We start from the raw sequence: 26,493 nt of genomic DNA, 5'->3' as shown, positions 1-26,493 counted from the left end.
AGCAGTTCAGAAAGCAAATGGCATAGAACATGTCTTTAGCACAGTAGAGGCCCATAAGGCCAGATGTTCTGCTGAGCTTCAAATTTACTTCTATCCCACATTCTGTCATTGCTCTTTCTTTTGAATACCACAATGTACTCATGTTCTGTAATGATCTGAATGGATGGAAAGTGAAACAGAGCTTCTCAATGTATCTCAGTACACGTGACGATAATAAACAATTACCCTGTATCTTGGATAATCTGAAACTCTTTCCTGCCCTTATTAACTTCTCATTGCCAAACAGACTTGCAATATCTTGGCAAATTGTGCCTACAACTTTACAATGCATTGTTAATTCAAAAGTGCATTAAATGAGGTTGTTGAGTAATCTTAGACTTTTCGTACACTCACAAACAAGAGAAAACTGTGAGGAGGACGCTAAGAGGATGCAGGGTGACTTGGATAGGTTAGGTGAGTGGGCAAATTCATGGCAGATGCAATTTAATGTGGATAAATGTGAGGTTATCCACTTTGGTGGCAAGAACAGGAAAACAGATTATTATCTGAATGGTGGCCGATTAGGAAAAGGGGAGGTGCAACGAGACCTGGGTGTCATTATACACCAGTCATTGAAAGTGGGCATGCAGGTACAGCAGGCGGTGAAAAAGGCGAATGGTATGCTGGCATTCATAGCAAGAGGATTCGAGTACAGGAGCAGGGAGGTACTACTGCAGTTGTACAAGGCCTTGGTGAGACCACACCTAGAGTATTGTGTGCAGTTTTGGTCCCCTAATCTGAGGGAAGACATTCTTGCCATACAGGGAGTACAAAGAAGGTTCACCAGATTGATTCCTGGGATGGCAGGACTTTCATATGAGGAAAGACAGGATCGACTAGGCTTATACTCGTTGGAATTTACATCTTATTGAAATGTATAAAATTCTAAAGGGATTGGACAGGCTAGATGCAGGAAGATTGTTTCCAATGTTGGGGAAGTCCAGAATGAGGGGACACAGTTTGAGGATAAAGGGGAAGCCTTTTAGAACCGAGATGAGGAAAAACTTCTTCACACAGAGAGTGGTGAATCTGTGGAATTCTCTGCCACAGGAAATAGTTGAGGTCAGTTCATTGGCTATATTTAAGCGGGAGTTAGATTTGGCCCTTGTGGCTAAAGGGATCAGGGGGTATGGAGGGAAGGCCGGTACAGGCTTCTGAGTTGGATGATCAGCCATGATCATACTGAATGGTGGTGCAGGCTCGAAGGGCTGAATGGCCTACTCCTGCACCTATTTTCTATGTTTCTATGTAAAACCTGCAGATGCTAGAAATCCAAGCAACACACACAAAATGCTGGAGGAACTCAGCAAGCCAGGCAGCATCTAGGAAAAGAGTACAGTCGATGTTTCAGGCCAAAACCCTTCGGCAGGACTGCATACTCTCTGTCTTGTTCTGACGCCATGACTGATATTTACTGGAGCCTTAGAGTGAAAGCTGATGGTTACTTGAACAAAATGATAATTGTGGTAATAATATCCATGCCAATGTGAACAAAACTATCATTAGCGAGTAGGTCAGTAGTTAGATTTAAAGTACAATCGTCTCTCGGTATCCGCGGGGAATTGGTGCCAGGACCCCCCACGGATACCAAAATCCGCGGATGCTCCAGTCCCTTATTTAAAATGGCATAGTGTTTGCATATAACCTACGCACACCTTCCCATATACTTTAAATCATCTCTACATTACCTACAATACCTAATACAATGTAAATGCTATGTAAAATAGTTGTTATACTGTATTGTTTAGGGAATAATGACAAGAAAAAAAACTCTGTACAAGTTCAGTACAGTCGCAACCATCGTAGCTCTTCTGGGAACGCTGACGCTGCCTCGGCAACAGCCAATGCCAGTTCTCCCGTGATCTTTAAGTTCTTGAGGCTGTAGCGCTTTACATAGCCAGCCAGCCTTAAACTCCTTCCTCTCGCTCACATCACAAGTAGTAAACGAACAAGACGAGAGGCGAACAACGAGTGCTAGAGAGAGACTGAGGATCTGTGAAATGGCGGGAGGCATGAGTAGGGTATGCCTACACATCACTTAATTCCCAAGGATTCAGCGTAGTGCTCGGCGTGTGGCAAATTCAAGTTTTGCTTTTTAGAACTTTCTGGAATTTTTTTTTGAATATTAGACATTGGAGAGGGTACAGAGAAGATTCACTAGAATGATTCCGGGAATGAGAGGGTTAATATATGAGGAACGTTTGTCCGCTCTTGGACTGTATTCCTTGGAATTCAGAAGAATGAGGGGAGACCTCATAGAAACATTTTGAATGTTGAAAGGCATGAACATAGTGGATGTGGCAAAGTTGTTTCCCATGATGGGGGAGTCTAGTACGAGAGGGCATGACTTAAGGATTGAAGGGCGCCCATTCAGAACAGAAATGCGAAGAAATTTTTTTAGCCAGAGGGTGGTGAATCTATGGAATTTGTTGCCACGGGCAGCAGTGGAGGCCAAGTCATTGAGTGTATTTAAGGCAGAGATTGATAGGTATCTGAGAAGCCAGGGCATCAAAGGTTATGGTGAGAAGGCGGGGGAGTGGGACTAAATGGGAGAATAGATCAGCTCATGATAAAATGGTGGAGCACACTCGATGGTCTTATAATTGGTTCTGAGAAGACAGTAGTTGCAGTTTCCAAATAAAAATAAAGTCCAAACTTACTTCATCAAACGTGGTGTAAAGCATTGTGGACTGCAACAAAAGAAATAGAATTTAGAATATATTTAAAGCATCAATTTTCTTGCAATAAATATGTCACACATCAACCAAAACATCAGATTCTCTACCTATTAAAAAAATCAGGTACAGAGATTCACAAACCAAATGTGCAATTATACTTTGAAATAGAAAAATGGTGGAATACTTAGAAAGTAGTTTAACTGGATAAGAAACAATAACTGTTTTTCTAGCAGATACTACCCTGACTAGCTCTGTATTTCTTGATTATGTCTCACATTTCTATCACATAAAGCATTTTTTAAAATTTAAAAATCTTCCTCTTCCTTCCAGCTATCCTGTTTCAGATGTCTCCATGACAGAATCTTTACCCTGCTCCTAGAGGCACCCTAACACCAAATTGGTTCTGGACAGGGATGATGGACTCCAGAGTTTTACAGCCTCCTTTCACACACCCACATCCCCAGCACCCTTGTGGCTATATGGAGCTTGGTAATAGACTAACAGCCCATCACATGTACAATCATGAGCACTGTTAACCCCCTTCATCTTCTGAATGCATGGTTGACTTCAAATGTCAGTACATACAGTAAACAATCACAGATTTACACCTCAACCTACTTGTTCATCTCCCTCTACAGACCAAGAAAACAAAACAGGATAAAACAAAATAAGGCAAGCCAAACCGAATATATAGCTCCATTGAGGTAAATGAAACCAGGTAAGTGGGATGTTGGAATTTGGGTGCCATGGTAGCGTTAATATGGCTCTATTACAGCTCAGAGCACTTTGGAGTTCAGAGTTCAATTCTGTAAGGAATCACTTGGGAAGGTCTAGAATTTCAACATCTTTGCAAGGTTCTACAATCAGTGTTTTCACTAATGGCTTCTACAAATTGAAGATATAACAACTGGAAATAATTTGCAATTGCTGTAATGCAGCCCTTATGATCTGAACTCTCACTTCTAACCCTGCCATGTGAGAGGTAACAGACAACACCTGGGATTCCCGAGCCAATAAAGTTTTACAATGACGTTGGTGGGACTTGAGGACGTGTGTAATGGGGAAAGGTTGAATAGGTTAGGACTTCATCCCCTGAAGTGCAGAAGTATGAGGGGAGATTTGATAGAGTTATTCAAAATTATAAGACGTATAGGTAAGACAAGTGCAAGCAGGCTTTTTCCACAGAGGTTGGGTGACACTAGAACTACAAGTCATATATTAGGGGTAAAAAGATGAAATATTTCAGGAAAATATGAGGGGGAATTTCTTCATTCAGAGGGTGGTGAGAGTGTGGAACGAGCTGCCAGCGGAAGTGGTTGATGGAGGTTCATTTGCAACGTTTAAGAGAAATTTGGTTAAGTACGTGAATGGGAGAGGTACGAGGAGGGGACTATGGTCTGGGTCAATGGGACTAGACAGCTCAGCATGAATTAGAAAAGCTTAAGGACCTGTTTCTGTGCTGTAGAGCTGTATGACTCTAAGTTCATGTACTTAAATAACTAGTCACAAGCACAATGCAACTAACAGACTGCTCTTTAATTGCTCTCACTCCTGTGTAAATATCCTGACATTTAACAGATTTGCCCTACGCTCCACAGATATGAATGTATTTACCTCTGCAGTTAGAAGCCTATTGGGACAGTTATTAACTACTGTGAAAAACTTCCGAAGTCCAGTTTCCAGCTGAGGTAGTAGTAGTATTACACAGTCCGCGTACCTGTGGGAACAAGTATCAGATCACTATGGACTGAATAATGCCCTGGCAACAAGAAAAGCCTCCTGTATTATTTCTGATCATGTGATACATAGCTAGAATGGCCAAAATTTTGCAGTTTCTGTATTTGACAAAGCCTTGCCTTGAAATAGAATATAGCAAGCACAAGCCCTTCGGTCCACCACAATGTTATGCCAACATTTTATCCTACTCCAAGGTCAGTGTAACTCTTCCTTCTTACTCAGCCCATATTCTTCTTTCATCCATGTACCAATCTACAAGGCTCTTAAATGTCACTAATGTACCAACCTCTGCCACCCCGCCCATACCAAGGACCTACCACACTCTGTGTAGGAAAACTATTTCTGACAACCCCCTTAATTCTCTTTAGATCACCTTAAAAGATAAGGTGTTTCACTGTTTAAAATGTTCAGATTGGATGATGCAGCAGAGAAGAACTTAGAGCTCTTGGCAATAGGTCTCCCCATATCACAGCCAGAGCCCATTACTTGGAAGTCTCGGCAAGGGCAGAAAATGAACTGAATGGAGTTCCTATGAAAAACAAAGCTAGAAATAGTTATCAGGTCAGAAAGAAAGACTTAAAAGTTACAAGCTGAGGACCATAGAAACTACTGGATCTCCTGAATATTCCCAGAATCTAGAAAATAAGAAATCAGTTTTCACATTCTCCCCAGTCCCACCCACCCTACCAAATGACTGAGCATTGCCTTCCGAATTTAAAGGTCAAATTTCAGAGCAGCTAACTAGCAGATTCAATTTTTTTTTAAGCAACTCAGCAGGTCAGGCAGCACTATGGAGAGGAACAAAAAGACATTGTTTCAGAGCACGCATTTCAGCTGAAAATGGTAACTGTTTACTACTCTCCATGGATGCTGCCTGACCTGCTGAGTTCCTCCAGAATTCTGTGTGCTACTCTGGATTCCCAGCATTGCAGAATCTCTTGCGTTTTATATTTCCTTCAACATATTTAATATTATTCCATGCAATGCCTGTTGGAAATGCTGCATTCTTGCCTCTAGAGGCACAGTTCATTTTGCATAAACATCACTTCCTATACCTAAACTGTTTTGTTATATCATTTCGTGGCTGCATTTATTTGCCCTTAAAATAGCAATATCTGTGAGTCTTGAGTTTTTGGTAATAATGGTAAACATTTAGTAAATATATTTTGAAGGAAGTATTATCTTTAAGTTTATCATTGCAACACAAGTTTACCCTTGCTTACACTATGTAGTTACGGAATGCTGCGCATGTGTACTACCTCATTTAACAGCAGTTGTGAGAATAACCAACGGTATTAGTATATTCAGGTGCACGGCAATTTCTATTGAATTTAATACATATTTTATTTATCCTTCTGCAGTTTCACAGAAAAAGAAATCCTGCAGAAAGCTTCCATTGGGTGATTTTTGGGAAGTTGTTCAGCTCACTGCACAGCTGTAGATGCTGCTCTTCAGATTTTTTGTTCTACAGTGGGACTATTAGTGCCCTGCCAACAACCTGTCCTTCTGTGTTGGAATACAATCTTGGTAACCCCATTTTAAATAGACTGTTCCCCCAGACTGTGATACTCTGAACACCCCAGTACACTTTACTTATGACAGTGCCAGTAGCATTATACTGTTGTATATTGAATTATATCATATTTGCACTTTACATCAGCTTCCATAGCTACAGAATACTTCTTTTATTTGTTAATATAACTGTTTTAATATTTTATGTGTTGTTTGTGATACATGCACTGGGTTTTGCACCTTGGTCCCTAGGGAACGCTGTTTCGTTTTGTTGTATATATGTGTACAGTTGAATGACAATAAAGCTGAACATGAATAACAAACTCATCTGCTGGAGAAACTCAGCAGGTGAGGCGGCATTTGTGAAGTGGAAACAGTATATGAGTCTGTGTGTATATATAGACACAAGCACGTGCGTGCAGAATAATACGTGAAATAATATTAACACAACCATATTAACAGATTTTAAAAGAGTATTCTATAGATATACAAGTTGACATTAAGTGCATATATGACACATAGTTAAAAATGCTATAGTATAATGCAGCGGTCCCCAACAACCGGGCCACAAAGCATGCGCTACCGGGCCACGAGGAAACGATATGATTTGGTGATAGGAGTCAGCTGCACCTTTCCTCATTCCCTGTCACGCCCACTGTTGAGCTTGAACACACGCGAGGTCATTACGCACGCGTCATCCATGTCAGCGCGGGAAGGAGATCAACTCCTAGAGCTTGCAAATGACAGCAGGCTGAAAAGTATGTTTGACATAACATCTCTGCCGGCATTCTGGATCAGTCAAGGCTAAATATCCTGAGATAGACACGAAAGCACTGAAACGTTGCTTCCATTTCCAACATATTTCTGCAATGAATGCAACGAAAACCAAACGGCGGAATAGACTGGACATAAGGAACCCCCTTCGAGTATCGCTGTCTCCCATCACCCCTCGATAGGACTGTCTTGTTACAGGAAAACAAGCTCAGGGCTCCCACTGATTCAGCGGTATTGGGGTGTTGCAATGATTTTATATGTTCATATGGGGAAAATATGCGCTGTGTTTAATATCCAAACGTTACTTAAAATGTTATGATGCTATTGACTTACTTACATAACCATATAACAATTACAGCACGGATAAAGGCCATCTCGCCCCTTCTAGTCCGTGCCGAACATTACTCTCACCTAGTCCCACTGACCCGCACTCAGCCCATAACCCTCTATTCCTTTCCTGTCCATATACCTGTCCAATTTTTCTTTAAATGATAATATTGAACCTGCCTCTACAACTTCTACTGGAAGTTCGTTCAACACTTACTTCAAGCTCCCCTGTCCTCCCCTGATAATTGACTTATCACTATATTCATGCGAGGAAAATATGTGCTGTGTGTTTAATAGTAAGTTCGTTAGATAAATCATTTTAGAAACGAAATTGAATGTATTAGCCACTTATCACCTATATTCCGGTCGTGATTAACCCCTCCCCCGAACAGAATCGCCAAAAACGATTTGCAGAAAAAAAATCAGCTGGTACACGCATGCGCAGGTTACGCATGTGCACTGGTGCCCGCGCAAGGCTTCATGGTCATTGTAGTCTTTCTCTGGGTAAACACAACGTATTTGACTGCTACTCTTGTCCGTTGGCAACCCTACCCGCCCCCCTCGCCACCCCGGGTCGGCCAGTGCACAAGAATATTGTCAATATTAAACCGGTCCGCACTGCAAAAAACATTGGGGACCCCTGGTATAATGCCACTGAGCTGGAGAGGAAGTGTCCACACTTCAGGCTGAGACCCTGCACAGGACCAAGACTTTGACTATCCCCCCCCCCCCACCCCCTACACTGCAAAAGATGCTGGTTGACCCACTGAAGTTTTCCAAGAGATTGTTGCTCCAGATTCCAGCACCTTGTGTCTCTGTTTTATGAGTTGTTTGACTGCTTGGTTCACAACAGGCACTTCAATGCAAGTCATGTGTCCCACATCCAACTCAGTGACTATTGGGATATAGTCATTTTATATCCTTTATAACTATAGAGGCTTTCACAACCTTGGTATGTTCTACAGAAGCTTAACAGACAAACAAGCTTTACAGCTTTATTTGAAAGGGCAATGATAATAACAAGATTTTGTCTTTAAATGTCTATATTTGTAAGAAATTGCCAATTTTATTTATTATTTAGAGGTACAGCGTGGAACAAGGACCCTTCCAGCCCAACGAGTCACGTTGCCCAGCAAACCACCTATTGAGCACTAGCCCAATTACAGGACAATTTACAATGACCAATTAACCTATTAAATGGCACGTCTTTGGAATGTAGGAGGAAACCCACGTGGTTCATGGGAAGGATGTACCAACTCCCTACAAACTGTACTACAATTGAAATCCGAACTCTGACATCCCGAGCTGTAACAGCATCATGCAAACTACTACGTTATCATTGTCTCAACTACAGTCACTGAATATTTCATGTCTACTTGGGAGAGGAGATGGCACTCCAGTTTAACATCTCATCAATAGGACTAGTGACAGTGCAGCAAAAATAAGATTTTGTCTTCCTGCTTTCAGTGCTTTTTTACAAGAAACGATCCTTACAGAATAAGTAATAAAGGACACAATTCACATTTTGTATAAATGTACAGTAAGTATCAAACCTACCTTTGATTTCTGTAAGCTTCAATTGCCTCTCTCCAGTAAGGCCGCATGATCTCCACTACAAAACTAGATTTACCAATGAAGTCTTCGGCCAAAGCAATAGCTTCCTCATTAATATCTGTTTTAGGAAAAATGACAAAGAATTTTACATTTGTATTTCAGATCCTTTTGCTAGCAGACAAATCTTCATTACCCTACCTTACTGCTTCAAATGAAAAACATTTTTCTTCACTTGCAACGAAAGAAAGGTTAGTAATTATTCCATGTAAATTTATATAGAATGAAAGAAGTCATTTTATAAAGAATAGAATGAATTCCCTTTAGAAAAGAGATGAGGAGAATTTCTTTAGCCAGAGGGTGGTGAATCTGTGTAATTCATTGCCACTGAAGGCTGTGGAGGCCAAGTCATTGGGTATATTTAATGCAGAGGTTGATAGGCTCTTGATTAGTCAGGGCATCAAAGGATATGGGGAGAAGGCAAGAGAATGGGGTTGAGAGGGAAAATAAATCAGCCATGATTGAATGGTGGAGCACTTAATGGGCTGAATAGCCTAATTCTGCTCCTATGTCTTTATGTCTTATTCCAATTTTGATGGTCTGCCTCTGGCTCACCAACTACTGATTACTATGCTCCTGTGAAGCTTACCAGATGCTGGGTAATATTTTTTGAAAGTAGCAAATTGAGTACCAGTTCAAACAACACCGATGAATTGGAAAATCTGCTAGTCCAGTACCATCATAAATCTTACACGGGCTGGATTAACAAGAGGGACGGAGGATGAACAGGCTTCAATTATGTATAGCAATCAAGCCTGGCCTTCTGACACCATCTGGACACCATGGTAAATCACTCTTGTGACTTCAGAAAATGCATTTTAGGAATATTTTCAACACCTTTTGCTGAACTGCACATTATAGGCAGCTAATAGGGAGACAGCTTCAGGGTCATGTAAAAGGTCTGCTGGGTGTCTGGCAGGAAAATTCGAGTCCCAGCAGAGTGCTAGACTTTGAATGTATACCAGCAATTGTGGTAGTAGACTGGATCACATCACTTTTATTGAAGTACTGTTTCTGAAATTAATTTCTGGCATACTGCTAGTGTCTTTCATGATGAAGACTGACGCAAAATACTCAAGTTTGTCCACCATTTCCTTGTGCTCCACTACTCTCTCTGCAAGCATCATTTTCCAGTGGTCCGATAGCCACTCCCTCCTCTGATTTACTCCTTAAATATCAGAAAAAAACTTTTGGTATCCTCTTACTGGCTTGCTTACCTTCATATTTTATCCTTTCTTGCCTTATGGCTTTTTAGTTGCCTTCTATTGGCTGTTAAAAATTTCCCAATTATCTAATTTCTCACTAGTTTTTGCTATATTATATCCCCTTCTCTTTTGCTTTTATGCTGTTTCTAACTTCAGCCAGGTTGCCTCTATCCTGTGTCTTCCAAACTGCCCGCAGAAACTCTAGCCACTGCTGTTCTGCCGTCATCCCTGCTGGTGTCCCCCTCCAATCAACTCCGGCCAGCTCCTCTCTCATGCCTCTCTAATTCCCTTTACTCTGCTGTAGTACTGATCCATCTGACTTCATCTTCTCTCTCTCAAACTGCAGGGTGAATTCCATCAGATTACGATCACTGCCTCCTTTATCTTAAACTCCCTAATCAATACACAACACCCAATCCAGATTTACCTTTCCCCAAGTGGGCTCAACCACAACATGCTCTTAAAAAAAAACATCTCGTGTGCCTCTCATGTGAAATGTGGCAGTCTTGGGGGAACGCCCCTCTCCCGCAGAGTCACATCTGCCAGAAGTGCATACAGCTGGGCGATCTGGAAGACCATGTAAGGAATCTGGAGCAGCAGAATCTGGATGACCTTCAACTCATAAGGGAAAATGAGGCTGTCATAGATGAGAGCTACAGGGAGGTAGTCACAACTAGGCTGTCGGAAGCAGGTCGTTGGGTGACAGTTAGAGGGGGGAAGCGAAGGTGAGCAGACAGGTAGTGCAGAGCACCCCTGTAGCCATTCCCCTGAATAATAATTTTACCGTCCTGGATACTGTTGGCGGGGACAACCGAACAGGTGCGAGCCACGGAGGAAGGGCCACCGGCACTGAGTCTGAGCCAGTAGTGCAGAAGGGTGGGACGGAGAAGAGAAGAGCTGTCGTCATTGGAGACTCTATAGTCAGGGGAGCAGAAAGGAGATTTTGCGGACATGAGAAGGACACCCGCATAGTTTGTTGCCTCCCAGGTGCCAGGGTCTGGGATGCCTCTGACCGGGTGCACGACATCCTGGTACGAGAGGGAAAGCAACCAGAAGCCGTGATACATGTTGGTACCAACGACATAGGCAGGAAGAGGGATGAGGTCCTGAAGTGTGAGTTTCGGGAACTAGGCAGAAGGCTGAAGAACAGGACTTCATGGGTGGCATTCTCAGGATTGCTGCCAGTGCTACGTGACGGTGATGGTAAGAATTGGAGAAGATGGCAGTTGAATGCGTGGCAGACGAGTTGGTGCAGGGAGCAGGGATTTAGCTTTTTGGATCATTGGGATCTCTTCTGGGGAAGGTGGGACCTGTACAGATTGGATGGGTTGCACCTGAACTCGAGGGGGAGCAATATCCTTGCAGGTAGGTTTCCTAGCATGGTTCGGGAGGAATTAAACTAATTTGCAAGGGGGATGGGACCCGGAGTGATAGAGCAGTGAAAGAAGTGCATTGAGTAAAGCCAGATCTAACATATAGAGAGGCTTTGAGGAAAGAGAAGCAGAAAAAATGGTGTAAAGACAGTAAGGTAGAAGGGCTGAAATGTGTGTACCTCAATGCAAGAAGCATCAGGAACAAAGGTGATGAACTGAGAGCTTGGATACACACATGGAATTATGATGTAGTGGCCATTACAGAGACTTGGCTGGCACCAGGGCAGGAATGGATTCTCAACATTCCTGGATTTCAGTGCTTTAAGAGGGATAGAGAGGGGGGGAAAAGGGGAGGAGGGGTGGCATTACTGGTCAGGGATACTACTACAGCTACAGAAAAAGTGGGTAATGTAGCAGGATCCTCTTTTGAGTCAGTATGGGTGGAAGTCAGGAACAGGAAGGGAGCAATTACTCTACTGGGGGTATTCTATAGGCTCCCTGGTAGCAGCAGAGATACAGAGGAGAAGATTGGGAGGCAGATTTTGGAAAGGTGCAAAAATAACAGGGTTGTTAATGGGTGACTTTAACTTCCCTAATATTGATTGGCACCTGATTAGTTCCAAGGGTTTAGATGGGGCAGAGTTTGCTAAATGCATCCAGGACGGATTCCTGTCACAGTATGTGGACAGGCCAACTAGGGGGAATGCCATACTAGATCTAGTACTAGGTAATGAATGGGGTCAGGTCACAGATCTCTCAGTGGGTGAGCATCTGGGGGACAGTGACCACCGCTCCCTGGCCTTTAGCATTATCATGGAAAAGGATAGAATCAGAAAGGACAGGAAAATTTTTAATTGGGGAAGGACAAATTATGATGCTATAAGGCTAGAACTTGCGGGTGTGAATTGGGATGATGTTTTTGCAGGGAAATGTATTATGGACATGTGGTCAATGTTTAGAGATCTCTTGCAGGACGTTAGGGATAAATTTGTCGCAGTGTGGAAGATAAAGAATGGTAGGATGAAGGAACCATGGGTGACAAGTGAGGTGGAAAATCTAGTCAGGTGGAAGAAGGCAGCATACATGAGGTTTAGGAAGCAAGGATCAGATAGGTCTATTGAGGAACATAGGGAAGCAAGAAAGGAGCTTAAGAAGGGGCTGAGAAGAGCAAGAAGGGAGCATGAGAAGGCCTTGGCAAGTAGGGTAAAGGAAAACCCCAAGGCATTCTTCAATTATGTGAAGAAACAAAGGATGACAGGAGTGAAGGTAGGACCGATTAGATATACAGGTGGGAAGATGTGCCTGAAGGCTGTGGAAGTAAGCGAGGTCCTCAATGAATACTTCTCTTCGGTATTCACCAATGAGAGGGAACTTGATGACAGGAGGACAATATGAGTGAGGTTGATGTTCTGGAGCATGTTGATATTAAGGGAGAGGAGGTGTTGGAGTTGTTAAAATACATTAGGACAGATAAGTCCCCGGGGCCTGACGGAATATTCCCCAGGCTGCTCCACGAGGCGAGGGAAGAGATTGCTGAGCCTCTGGCTAGGATATTTATGTCCTCGTTGTCCATGGGAATAGTACCGGAGGATTGGAAGGAGGCGAATGTTGTCTTCTTGTTCGAAAAAGGTAGTAGGGATAGTCTGGGTAATTATAGACCAGTGAGCCTTATGTCTGTAGTGGGAAAGCTGTTGGAAAAGATTCTTAGAGATAGGATCTCTGGGCATTTAGAGAATCATGGTCTGATCAGGGACAGTCAGCATGACTTTGTGAAGGGCAGATCGTGTCTAACAAGCCTGATAGGGTTCTTTGAGGAGGTGACCAGGCATATAGATGAAGGAAGTGCAGTGGATGTGCTCTATATTGATTTTAGTAAGGCATTTGACAAGGTTCCACATGGTAGGCTTATTCAGAAAGTCAGAAGGCATGGGATCCAGGAAAGTTTGGCCAGGTGGATTCAGAATTGGCTTGCCTGCAGAAGGCAGAGGGTCGTGGTGGAGGGAGTACATTCAGACTGGAGGATTGTGACTAGTGGTGTCCCACAAGGATCTGTTCTGGGACCTCTACTTTTCGTGATTTTTATTAATGACCTGGATGTGGGGGTAGAAAGGTGGGTTGGCAAGTTTGCAGATGACACAAAGGTTGGTGGTGTTGTGGATAGTGTAGAGGATTGTCAAAAATTGCAGAGAGACATTGATAGGATCCAGAAGTGGGCTGAGAAGTGGCAGATGGAGTTCAACCCGGAGAAGTGTGAGTTGGTACACTTTGGAAGGACAAACTCCAAGGCAGAGTACAAAGTAAATGGCAGGATACTTGGTAGTGTGGAGAAGCAGAGGAACCTGGGGGTACATGTCCACAGATCCCTGAAAGTTGCCTCACAGGTAGATAGGGTAGTTAAGAAAGCTTATGGGGTATTAGCTTTCAAAAGTCGAGCGATAGAGTTTAAGAGTCGCGATGTAATGATGCAGCTCTATAAAACTCTGGTTAGGCCACACTTGGAGTACTGTGTACAGTTCTGGTCACCTCACTATAGGAAGTATGTGGAAGCATTGGAAAGGGTACAGAGGAGATTTACCAGGATGCTGCCTGGTTTAGGGAGTATGCATCATGATCAGAAATTAAGGGAACTGGGGCTTTACTCTTTGGAGAGAAGGAGAATGAGAGGAGACATGATAGAGGTGTACAAGATAATAAGAGGAATAGATAGAGTGGATAGCCAGCACCTCTTCCCCAGGGCACCACTGCTCATTACAAGAGCCCATGGCTTTAAGGTAAGGGGTGGGAAGTTCAAGGGGGATATTAGAGGAAGGTTTTTTACTCAGAGAGTGGTTGGTGCATGGAATGCATTGCCTGAGTCAGTGGTGGAAGCAGATACACTAGTGAAGTTTAAGAGACTACTAGACAGGTATATGGAGGAATTTAAGGTGGGGTGTTATATGGGAGGCAGGGTTTGAGGGTCAACACATTGTGGGCCAAAGGGCCAGTAATGTGCTGTACTATTCTATGTTCTATAAATTCCCTCTCTGAGAATCAGTACCAACCTGATTTTCCCAATCTATCTGCATATTGAAATCCCTAAAACTATCATAACATTGCCCTTTTTACATGCCTTTTCTATCTCCTGTTGTAGTTTATCTGTCACCCTATTGCACCAGCTCCACTGTTGAGTCTTGGTTGGATTACTGTCTGTCTGGACCCTTCCCCTGACCTCACCGCCATGGGGGTCAGTACCAGGAGCTAAGCATCAGAAGGCATCACTCTCAGGGTCTCAGGAATTCCACCACAACAAGGCAACAATCCTTGGAGAAGGTATTATATGTTTTTTTTTTTGTTTTTGTCTGAGGATGTCCGGCTTCCTGAGAACTGCTTTCTTGATAGTTCAGTCTTGTTTGAGTGACAGTATTCCACAGAAAACAAGAAACATGCAGACACGGTGTTAAAAAACACAATGGTCATGGCAAAATCTCAAGAGCTCACGAAGTATGTCCTAATTAGAAACAGCTCTTTAAAAAGAGCAACAGGCTGAGAGAAAATCTGGAAATTTTAACAGGTGTGGGCAGGACAAGAAATATTTGCCGATTACACTAGGGACCAATTACATGTCTCTGTCTCTCTCTCTCTCTCTCTCTCACTCAAAGAGCCAACTTGTGTCCCTTTATGCTGCAACTTCTGTAAATACATTACGTGTATGGGCGTTGAACACATCTACAAGGAGCACTGCCACAAGAAAGCAGCATCCATCATCAAGGATCCCCACTCTTCAGGACATGCTCTCTTCTCGCTGCTGACATCAGGAGTCTTAGGTCTGACACCACCAGGTCAGGAACGTCGGGCTCCGGAACTTGTCTGGAGAACTTACTGAACTAATTCCACAGTCTGTAAACTCATTTCAACAACTCCACAACTCAGTGTTACTTATGTACATTTTTAAATTATTTGCATGATTTTTCCTCTTTTGCACATTTTATGTCTGTCAGTCCTTGTTAAATAAAGATTTTTTTTCATATATTCTAATGTATTTCTTAATTTTCCTGTAAATGCCTACAAGAAAGTGCATTTCAGGATAGCATTTGGTGACATATACTTTGATAGCAAATGAACTTTGAACCTCAGGTGCATGTGCCTGTGATGTTGCTGCACGTTTTCCATTTCTCCTGTCAATAGGCCAATAAACTCCACTTTGACACTGGGTTACTGCCACCAAGTGGCCATTTCTCTCAAGTGTGTTCACAGGATAATGAGCTAGTCAATTCAACAACATTACACACCCATTATTAATCAGAAGATGCTGCCGCCTAGTGCTGATGAAGGAATCAGCAATTTCTGCAAATAAATTACTTACTTAGCCATCTACAAACTGAAAAGTACCTCCTCCCAATTGTGTTGGCTCCTTCTGAAACAAATACCTACAAGAGAGTTATCAGTGAAAGAGTACAGGAAAAAAGTTTACAAGGTGTTGCATGGGCATGAGGACTGAGCTATAGACAAAGGTTGAAGAGGTTAAGACTTTATTCCCTAGAGCGTAGGCGAATAAGGAGAGATTTAATAGAGGTATACAAAATTATGAGGAATATAGATAGGGTAAATGCAAGCAGGCTTTTTCCACTGAGGTTGGAACTAGAATGAGAGGTCATGGGTTCTGAGTGAAAGGTGAAATGTTCAAGGGGAACAGGAGGGGGAACTTCTTCCCTCAGGAGGTGTTGAGAGTATGAAACGAGCTGCCAACGGAAATGGTGGACGCAGGGTCGATTTCAATATTTAAGAGAAATTTGGATAGGTACATGGATGGCAGGAGTATGGAGGGCTGTGATCTGGGTGTAGGTTAATGGGACCAGACAGGCAGAAGGGTCTGTTTCTGTGCTGTACTGTCCTATGATGCTGACTCTATGACTCAGGAAGATCGGAGCATTCCCCATCTGATACCCTTCCCCTTCACCAGCTCGACAAAGAGTTCCAAAGCTAATTTCCTGTTTCAATTTGTGTTGCTTACCAGGAAATACAGCAAGTTCCTCCAACTGTGTCAACCTGAAATAAGATCGATGTACAGGCATGGATTCTGTCTGCAGTATCTGCCCTAAACCAGCTGTCAGCAACAGCAGCATAGAGGTGTACCTAGGGATTATTGAACAACAATGAAACTCATACATGTTTTAAATGTTCAAAGTAAAACTTATTATCAGAGTACATACATCCGATAGAAAATTTGTGGGCACAACTGAAAAAGCGTGTGAGAGCAAGGAGGCCTACAAACCTGACTCAGTTACACCAGTTCTGTCTGGAGGAATGGAACAAAATTCCAGCAACTTACTGTGAGAAGCTTGTGGAAGGCTACCCAAAGCATTTGACCCAAGTTATAAACAATTTAAAGGCAATGTTATCAAATACTAACAAAGTGTATGTAAACTTCTGACCCACTGGTAAAGTGATGAAAAAAATAAAAGCTGAAATAAATCATTCTCTCTACTAATATTCTGAAATTTCACATTCTTAAAATAAAGTAGCGATCCTAACTGACCTAAGACAGGGAATGTTTTCTAGGATTAAATGTCGGGAATTGTGAAAAACTGAGTTTAAAAGTATTTGGCTAAGGTGTATGTAAACTTCTGACTTCAACTGTACATGTCACCACATACAACCTGAGATTCTTTTTCTGTGGGCATACTTAGCAGCATGCTATCAATGGGATTTTTAAAAAATTAGAACAAAGTACAATAGAAGTGTTGGAGATTTTAGATCAGGAGCTTATGTACCCAACACAATGTAAATGTTTCATCGTAACTGGAGGATGTACCACAGACGTAGTTTCAAGCACAGGTTGAGTACCCTTTATCTGAAATACTTGGGGCAGGAGGTGTTTCCTCTTTTGGAATATATAATGAGATAACCTGGGATCGCCATTATTCCCAACTCTGAATCTGTGCACTACCGATAAGCAGTCTTTGTCTTACACTTGTTCATCACACATATGTATTGATGCAGCCATTCAGGATGTTAAGATTTTCATCAGTGACGATCTTGGCAAATTCATCAGTGAATTCCTCTGCTGCTTTGTGATCAGCAGGCACCTTAAAATTTTAATTTTCTGCCTTGTCTTAAATTTTTATAAGCAGCCTGCTGAATGTTCATAATTGCCTTCAATTTTCAGTTTGTGATAGATCTTTGCTTGTTTCATAATCAGCACACCGTTAAGCAGCACACGTCGGCTCTAATGCTGACGAATTCACTCTTTCAATAGATGACTGAGACCTTTATTGTACACTTTATGTAATATTTTTCTACATTTTATTAACTTCTGTTCATGTTAGGGTTAAAATGACACTACCAACTGAACACATGAGAAAAGAACATGTCAAAAAGATAAGAAATTGAACTATAAACATCACTAAGAATACCTTATCTCTGGTAAATTATTGCAACAGTGAAGGGACGAGCGATGATGAGGTGAGTTCGGAGGATGAGCCAAGATAGTTTGTTGCAGAATTGTTGCAGCTGGAGTTCTGATGCCTGTACAGACGGCCCGGAAGTGAGGTTGGATCACTCAGGGTGTTGAAGGAAGTCGAGGCCCGGGTGAAGAAGTTCCAATGCTCATTCAACTGGCCCGGGAGCCAGGTTGGATCGCTCTGGGCACTGGGCTGATCTGATTGGGCTGGGCACCGGAATTTGGACCCAGAGCAAGTCACTGAGCAGCACAGTCTAGGCCCCGTACCCAGGTCCTACTGCGGGGTACAATTAGCTGTTTAGACAATTTAAAACACTGGCCCAGTTTGGAGGCAACAGCCGATTTCGCTCGGTCTCCGCGATGTCCATTCCCCTCTCCAGAGCATGGAGACATTCACTGTTCCATTGTTGGGTCCATTTAAACACCAGCCCAGAAAGGTTGAAAAGGCAGGGTGTCGATCAGGACGAGAGCCAATTTCGCTCATCTCCATGGCACTGAGGCTGTGAAGACTGCCTCCGCTGCTGTGCTCCGTGCCTGCTAATATGATGAACTGACCAGCGAGGCTTTGGGCCTTCTCCAGTCTGCTCCAGGGTTCAAATCTGAGAACTCAATTTTGGTTCAGAAAGCTGTTGACCGTTTCAATTGTTTGCATGACTTGTATTTTATTTGCCCTCTTGCACATCGAATGCTGGTCTTTTATTTTTATTCTTTAATTCCTTTAATTGGGTTCTTTCAGGTTTCTTGTTTTGTGGCTACCCATGAGTAAGCAAATCTCAAGATTATATAATTTATACATTCTTTGATAATAAATGAATCTTGCATCTACATGTGTGAAGTCATTTCTCAGAACTGTCTGTGATGCAGAGATCTGCACATCACCTGGGAATCTTCCCAGCGCTTTATGCAATTTTCTATTTGTTATTGCTATTTGTGATATCTATTTCCCAGAGTGGGGAATAGAAGATGAGGGAATGAGGAGAGAGAAACAAGTTACTGGAAGGAGAAATCAATGTTCACGCCATCAGGTTGGAGGCTACCTTGACGGAATATGGGTATTGCTCCTCCACCCTGAGAGTGGCCTCATTGTGGCAAAAGAGGAGGCCATGGACCGACATATCAGAACTGGAACGGAGATAGGAATTAAAATGGTTGGCCACCAACCATATTCAATCAGAGATTTTTTCTAAATTATTTGAAAGCATTTACTTTATTATTATTTGAAAGATCTACTTCCGAGGCGCCTAGGTGCAACTCGAGTAGCAGCAGTACTCTAAATGAATACGATTAAATATTCCCGTTTCAGCCTGATACAGCTAAAAAGCACAACTGCTTTCAAGGTCAGTACAATCAACAAAGATGTCTTAATGCGTTTAAACAAACTATCACAGCTCAAAACTGACAGAAACAACACCGATTGTGGTCGGAAATGCCCACGTAAGATACCTCGGAGGAAACGCGGGTGCAGAGCGGGGTTATAAGTGCATTTAAGGAAACGGGGTTTTGAACTTCCTATACCCACTATATTGCTGACCTACGTGCAGTCTCTGGTGAATGAAATCGATGATCTCAGAGCTAGGGTGCTGAATCAGAGGGACATTAGGACTGCGTGTGTCCTTTGTTTCACGGAATTATGGTTAACCCCTTCTGTACCAGATGCAGCAATTCAGATCGACAGGTTTACTGTACACCGTCTGGATAGATCTATAGATTCTCTCAAAAGCAGAGGTGGAGGAGTATGCCTCATGATCAACTCTTCTTGGTGCACAAATATATCAGTGCTGTCCCAATTCTGCCCACCAGACCCGGAATATCTAGCAGTTAAGTGCTGTCCTTTTTACCCACCATGGGAGTTCTCTGGGGTCATTCTGGTAGCAGTATACATTCCACCTCAGGCCAATGTCAATCAGGCTTTAGATGATCTGAGCAATGGGATCAACATACAGGAAACAGCACATCCTAATGCCTTCACCATCGTTTTGGGGAATTTTAACCAGGCCAGTCTGAAAAAAATTATTAAGCAATTACCATCAACAGATCACTTGCAATACCAAAGGAAACAACACACTGGACCATTGCTGCACCACCATCAAGAATGCCTACCGTGCTATTTCACGCCCTCACTTCGGGCAGTCCAATCACCTGACTGTACTTCTACTACCTGAGTATAAGCAGAGACTGGAGACTGCAGCACCAGTAGTGAGGACCAAGAAGGTATGAACAAGGGAAGCACAGGAGCGCCTACAGGACTGCTTTGAATTGGTGGACTGGACTGTATTCAGGGATTCATCTTCGAACCTGGATAAGTATGCTGCCATTGTTACTGACTTCATTTAAACCTGCATGGTTGTGTGTGTACCTACAAAGACTTACTATACATTCCCAAAGCAAAAGCCGTGGATGAACCAGGAGGTACGTCATCTGCTGAAGGCTGGATCTGTGGCATTCAAGTCTGGCGACCCAGGCCTGTACCTGAAAACCAGGTAAGATTTGAGGTATGACTCCTGTCTTCTCCTATCATTTCGGATCTCCCCCTCCCCCTCCCCCTCCCCCTCCCACTTTCAAATCTCTTACTTGCTCTTCTTTCAGTTAATCCTGACCAAGGGTCTCGGCCTGAAACGTCAACTGTACCTCTTCCTAGAGATGCAGCCTGGCCTGCTGCATTCACCAGCAACTTTTATGTGTGTTGCATGATTTGAGGAGGGCTATTTCAAGGACAAAGAGACAATTTCGAACGAAGTTGGAGGCAACATTGGATGCAGGTTTTGGCAAGACATTACCTCTTACAAAGCGAAACCCAATAGATTGAATGGCAGCAATGCTTCACTACCAGGTGAACTCAACACCTTCTATGCCCGCTTTGAAAAGGAGAACACAACTACAGCTGTGAAGATCCCTGCTGCACTTGATAACCTTGTGATCTCCGTCTCAGAGGCCAATGTTAGGCTGCCTTTAAAGAAAGTGAACCCTCGCAAGGCGGAAGGTCCCAATGGAGTACCTGGTAAGGCTCTGAAAACCTGTGCCAACCAACTAGCAGGAGTATTCAAGGACATTTTCAACCTCTCACTGCTACGGGCAGAAGTTCCCACTTGCTTCAAAAAAGCAACAATTATACCAGTGCCTAAGAAGAATAATGTGAGCTGCCTTAATGACTATCGTTTGGTAGCACTCACATTGACAGTGATGAAATGCTTTGAGAGGTTGGTCATGACTAGACTGAAATCCTGCCTCAACAAGGACCTGGACCCACTTCAATTTGCCTATCGTCACAATAGGTCAACGGCAGACGCAATCTCAATGGCTCTCCACACGGCTTTAGAGCACCTGGACAACACAAACACATACATCAGGATGCTGTTCATCGACTATAGCTCAGCATTTAATACCATCATTCCCACAATCCTGATTGAGAAGTTGCAGAACCTGGACCTCTGTACCTCCCTCTGCAATTGGATCCTCGACTTCATAACCAGAAGACCACAATCTGCGCAGATTGGGGATAATATATCCTCCTCGCTGATGATCAACACTGGCACACCTCAGGGGTGTGTGCTTAGCCCACTGCTCTACTCTCTGTATACACATGACTGTGTACTAGGCATAGCTCAAATACCATCTATAAACTTGCTGACGATACAACCATTGTTGGTATAATCTCAGGTGGTGACGAGAGGGTGTACAAGACTGAGATACACCAACTAGTGGAGTGATGCCACAGCAACAACCTGGCACTCAGTGTCAGCAAGATGAAAGAGCTGATTATGGACTTCAGGAAGGGAAGACAAAGGAACACAAACCAATCCTCATAGAGAGATCAGAAGTGGAGAGAGTGAGCAGTTTCAAGTTCCTGGGTTCAAGATCTCTGAGGATTAAACCTGGTCCGAACATATCGATGTAGTTATAAAGAAAGCAAGACAGCAGCTATACTTCATTAGGAGTTCGGAAGGATTTGGCATGTCAATAAATGCACTCAAAAACTTCTATAGATGTACCGTGGAGAGCATTCTGACAGGCTGCATCACTGTCTGGTATGGAGGGGCTACTACACAGGACTGAAAGAAGCTGCAGGGGGTTGTAAATCTAATCAGCTTCATCTTGGGCACTAGCCTACAAAGTACCCAGGACATCTTTAGGGATCGGTGTCTCAGAAAGGCAGCGTCCATTATTAAGGACATCCAGCACCCTTTTCTGCATGTTACGATCAGGTAGGAGGTATAGAAGCCTGAAGGTACACTCTCAGCAATGCAGGACAGCTTCTTCCCCTCTGCTATCAGATTCCTAAATGGGCATTGAACCCTTGGACACTACCTCACATTTTTTAAAAATGCAGTATTTCTGTTTTTTGCACTTTAAAAAAAACTATTCAATATACATATAGTGTAATTGATTTACTTTTTTTTCCTCTCTTCTATATTATGTACTGCGTTGAACTGCTGCGGCTAAGTTAAGAAATTTCACATCATATGCCAGTGATAATAAACCTGATTCTGATTTTTGAAAATTTAAGGTACGTATTTATCCAAGTTCCATCCATGAATTCCCTTCCTTTGGTATCAAAGGTGTCCAAGAGTCCAGATTCTCTAGCACTTAATGTGTTCCTAGTTTTCCTTGAGTAGATCACAGGGTACCTCCCATATCATAAACTCAGCACCAAAACAAAAAAACGATTTTATTTCAGCTTTCCAGTAAATGTATTTTTTATTTTTAATATAACACTGTACTGGCACATCATGTTAAAATGACGTCTGGTGACACCCAACGTTGGCAAGTCCAGAGTTTGTGGCCCCATCATTGTTGAGTACTGGGGTCGATATTGAAGATCAAAACTCAAATGTTGAAGACCAAAGTCAGTGAGTCCAGAATCAAGGCCAAATGGCCAAATCTCTGGGTCTGCAAGTCCACTGGGGAAGTCAGAGACCCAATGTTTGCCAGTCCACTGGGGGTTGGAGGTCCCAAGCTGGAGGCCTATCTGTACGTGAGTGAGTGGGAGGAAGAAAGGAAAGGATCTTGGTTTGCTGCTGGTTTATTTTTGATGCTGCTGTTGTTTGTGTTCTGAACATAGTGGACATGCTTTGTTGGTGCTGGAATGAGTGGCGACACTTGCAGGCTTCCCCCGGCACATTCCTAGGACGTTAACACATTTCACTGTATGCTTTGATGTCCGTGTGATAAATGAATCTGAAATTATATCAGACCCCTGCTCACTGTTCTACCAGTTTCTTTTCATCTGGATCAGTGTCTTCAACCCCTCAGGTATACTTTTTGGAACATCAGCTCTAAACCCCCAGTAGTTGAGTTCTGAACTGTTCATTTAGAATGATTCAGCACCTTGCGTTTCAAATTCTCATAATGGAAGCAGTGGACTTGCCAACACTGGGCCTCTGACTTCCCCAGTGGACTTGCAGACCCAGGGATTTGGCCATTTGGCCTTGATTCTAATAATTAAATAAACGCCAAGAATTAAAGAAAAGTGCTAGTTTCAGTAATGGTGACAGTAAGGCTGCAGTAAAAATCCATTTGGTTCACAAAACATACAACAGCACAACACAGGAAGAAGCTCTTTAACCCAGAATGATGTCAATCTAACAAATCCCATGTTAGTCTGTAAACTATTCCCTGCCCGTTTGTATAAATGCCTCTTAAATCATTTCTCCTGGTAGAGTATTCCAGGCACCTACTATAGAAACTTGTCTTGTAAATCTTTAAAAGTATTTCCCTTCCTCCCTTAAGGCTATGCCCTCTAGTATTTGACAATTCCATCCTTGGGACAAGACTCTATCTTCACCCCTCAATTCTAAATGCTTTTATAGTGTCAAGAGGCCCTGATGCTCCAGAGAAAACTATCCAACTCTATGCAACCACCTCTTATAGCTACTACTCACCAATTCAGGCAACATCCTGGAAAAACCGTCTACAAAGTTACTACATCCTTCCTTAAGTTTGATGACCAGAAATGCCCTGAAGTTGTAACGTAAACTAAATGAAGTTTTATACAGCTGTACTCTGTCCAAAGTCCACCACTCCCCCAGCCTTCTTTAACATTGTATCCACCTGCATTTATTAAGTTTCAGGGTATAACAATCTGCCTGCTTACACAATGTCCAGTCAGTAATTCTGCTACCCTCCAAATTATTACAGATGGCCTTCGTAACAACACTCACTTCCTACATCAAAAACATACATAAAATAAAATCCTTACATGGGTGGAATTTCTCCAGGTGCTGCAAATCCGTGCCACAAGATATTGCGGAGATTTAAACTTCGAGGTGACCCCAGGAACACACGCAGAACATTCATCTGCATTTGAGCAACACAAACCCATCATTTACTGCAATATGAGCTAATATACACATCACACGGAGCATTAAAGCCAGTCAGGCAAAGTTAATACACACTTAATATCTGCATGAAGAGTTGAAGGAGAAAAAAAATCTTGCTTTTACTTCATCAGCATGAAAAAAAAATTCTTACCACATTTTGTCCAAACACCGTAGCCAGCTCTTGTGAGGCCAACAGGTCTCTCAGCAGAAAAGGACAATCTTTGCCAATCATGAGAAATACCTAATACACAAGAAAATCAGCCTACTATTAACAGCCATTCTTAGAAATGACATCTATCCAGAACAGATCTGCAGCTGGATCTTTTGTTTGAATTGACAGGTGTTAGAAACAGAGTCCTAGAAAAGTACAGCACAGGAACAGGCCCTTTGACCCAACTAGCCCGTGCTGAGCCATTGAAACTGCCTACTCCCATCAAGCTGCATCGGGACCATAGCCCTCCATACCCCAACGATCCATGTACCTATCCAAACTTCTCTTAAACATTGAAATCAAGCTTTCATGAACCACTTGCACTGGCAGCTCATTCTACACTCTCTCAACCCTCTGAGTGAAGAAGTTTCCCCTCATGTTCCCCTTTAAAATTTTTCACCTTTCACCCTTCACCCATGACCTCCAGTTGCAGTCTCATCCAACCTCAGCAGAAAAAGCCTGCTTGCATTTACCCTATCTTTACCCCTCATAATTTTGTATCGCTCTATTAAATCTCCCCTCAATCTTCTACGTTCCAAGGAATAAAGTCCTAACCTATTCAATCTTTCCCTATTACTCAGGTCCTCCAGGGTTGGCAACATCTTAAAAACTCTCAGTACTCTTTCAACCTTATTTACATCTTTCCTATAGATAGGTAACCAAAACTGCACACAATACTCCAAATTAGGCTTCACCAATGTCTTATACAACTTAAACATAACATCCCATCTCAGAATCTGTGATATTGTCTCACAAGTCTTCACTACATGCAGACATACGCGCATGCATACACACATAACCATTTGCTCAACATTGGTAACAGGGTACTGAGAAGGAACAGACAAATCAATTATAAATTTGACAATGAGGTTTACCCACTTTTTGAACTATAGGCTTATGCAGAAGAAATTTCTGGAGAGGGCCCATTTACACTGTAAATTATTTATTAATTGTTGGCCTTGCTTTCAGCTGCCAAGGCCCAAGACTTCCAGCTTACATCTTCATATCTACATTTTTCCTCCCTCCTTGAAATTGTTCCTGAAAACACTACCACTTTTGACATATTTTTTAGCTAGAAGTCTCTGTTACCGTGTATTTTGTGTCAAACCTGCAGACTTGTGTAAAGCCACGTGGGTATTTTACCACCTTAACTGTTCTGGATGCAGGTTATTGCAGTGAAGCAACTCGTTTAACAGGGTTACACCAGGGGTCCTCAACCTTTTTTGCACTGCAGACCGGTTTAACATTGACAATATTCTTGTGGACTGGCCGACCGGGGGAGGGGTGGGGGGGGTGAGTAGGGTTGCCAACGGACAAGAGTAGCAGTCAAATACATTGTGTTTACCCCGAGAAAGACTACAATGACCATGAAGCCTTGCGTGTGCGTGTACCTGCCGATGTTTCTCCCCACAAATCGTTTTTGGCGATTCTGTTCGGGGGGGGGTTGTTAATTACGACCGGAATATAGGTGTTAAGTGGCTAATACACTCAATTTCGTTTCTGAAAGGGTTTCTCTAACGAATTTAATATTAAACACACAGTGCATATTTTCCTCGCAAGAATATAGTGATAAGTCAATTATCAGGGGAGCTTGAAGTAAGTGTTGAACGAACTTCCAGTAGAAGAGTTAGAGGCAGGTTCGAAATTATCATTTAAAGGAAAATTGGATGGGTATATGGACAGGAAAGGAATGGAGGGTTACGGGCTGAGTGCAGGTCGGTGGGACTAGGTGAGAGTAGCATTCAGCACGGACTAGAAGGACAGAGATGGCCTGTTTCTGTGCTGTATTTGTTATATGTTTATATAAGTCACTTATTAGTCAATAGCATCATTACATTTTAAGTAACGTTTGAATATTAAACACACAGCGCATATTTTCCCCGTATGAACATGTAAAATCATTGCAACACACCAATATCGCTGAATCAGTGGGAGCCCTGGGCTTGTTTCCCTGCAACAAGACGGTCCCATCGAGGGGTGATGGGAGACAGCGATACTCAAACGGGGTTCCTTATGTCCTGTCTATTCTGCAATTTAGTTTTCCTTGCATTCATTGCAGAAATATGTTGGAAATGGAAGCAACGTTTTCAGTGCTTTCGTGGCTATCTCAGGATATTCAGCCTTGACTTTGATCCAGAATGCCGGCAGGCAGAGATGTTATGTCAAACATACTCTTCAGCCCGCCATCATTTGCAAGCCCGAGGAGTTGATCTCCTTCCCGCGCTGACATGGATGACGCGCGGGTAATGACCTCGCGTGCGTTCAAGCTC

At 42.8% G+C, this 26,493-nt stretch overlaps 1 protein-coding gene across 2 annotated transcripts in view; it reads right to left on the bottom strand.

The window, feature by feature from the left end:
- The window catches only part of LOC134350845 (endoplasmic reticulum membrane-associated RNA degradation protein-like), a 74,568-nt gene that overhangs the window by 27,891 nt on the left and 20,184 nt on the right, over nucleotides 1-26,493 (bottom strand). For both annotated transcript variants that reach the window (XM_063056613.1, XM_063056612.1), the window contains exons 5-10: nucleotides 24,164-24,253; nucleotides 23,892-23,989; nucleotides 16,247-16,368; nucleotides 8,625-8,739; nucleotides 4,332-4,434; nucleotides 2,700-2,729 (exon numbers count right to left, since the gene is read on the bottom strand). In XM_063056613.1, the coding sequence (XP_062912683.1) occupies nucleotides 2,700-2,729; nucleotides 4,332-4,434; nucleotides 8,625-8,739; nucleotides 16,247-16,368; nucleotides 23,892-23,989; nucleotides 24,164-24,253 (558 nt within the window). The remainder of the gene's footprint in view (nucleotides 1-2,699; nucleotides 2,730-4,331; nucleotides 4,435-8,624; nucleotides 8,740-16,246; nucleotides 16,369-23,891; nucleotides 23,990-24,163; nucleotides 24,254-26,493) is intronic.

This window comes from Mobula hypostoma, chromosome 8, assembly GCF_963921235.1.
Source record: "Mobula hypostoma chromosome 8, sMobHyp1.1, whole genome shotgun sequence".
In the NCBI taxonomy this organism is placed as follows: domain Eukaryota; kingdom Metazoa; phylum Chordata; class Chondrichthyes; order Myliobatiformes; family Myliobatidae; genus Mobula; species Mobula hypostoma.
Note: the sequence above shows the minus strand (reverse complement) of the source record. Positions and strands in the feature narration are given on the sequence as shown.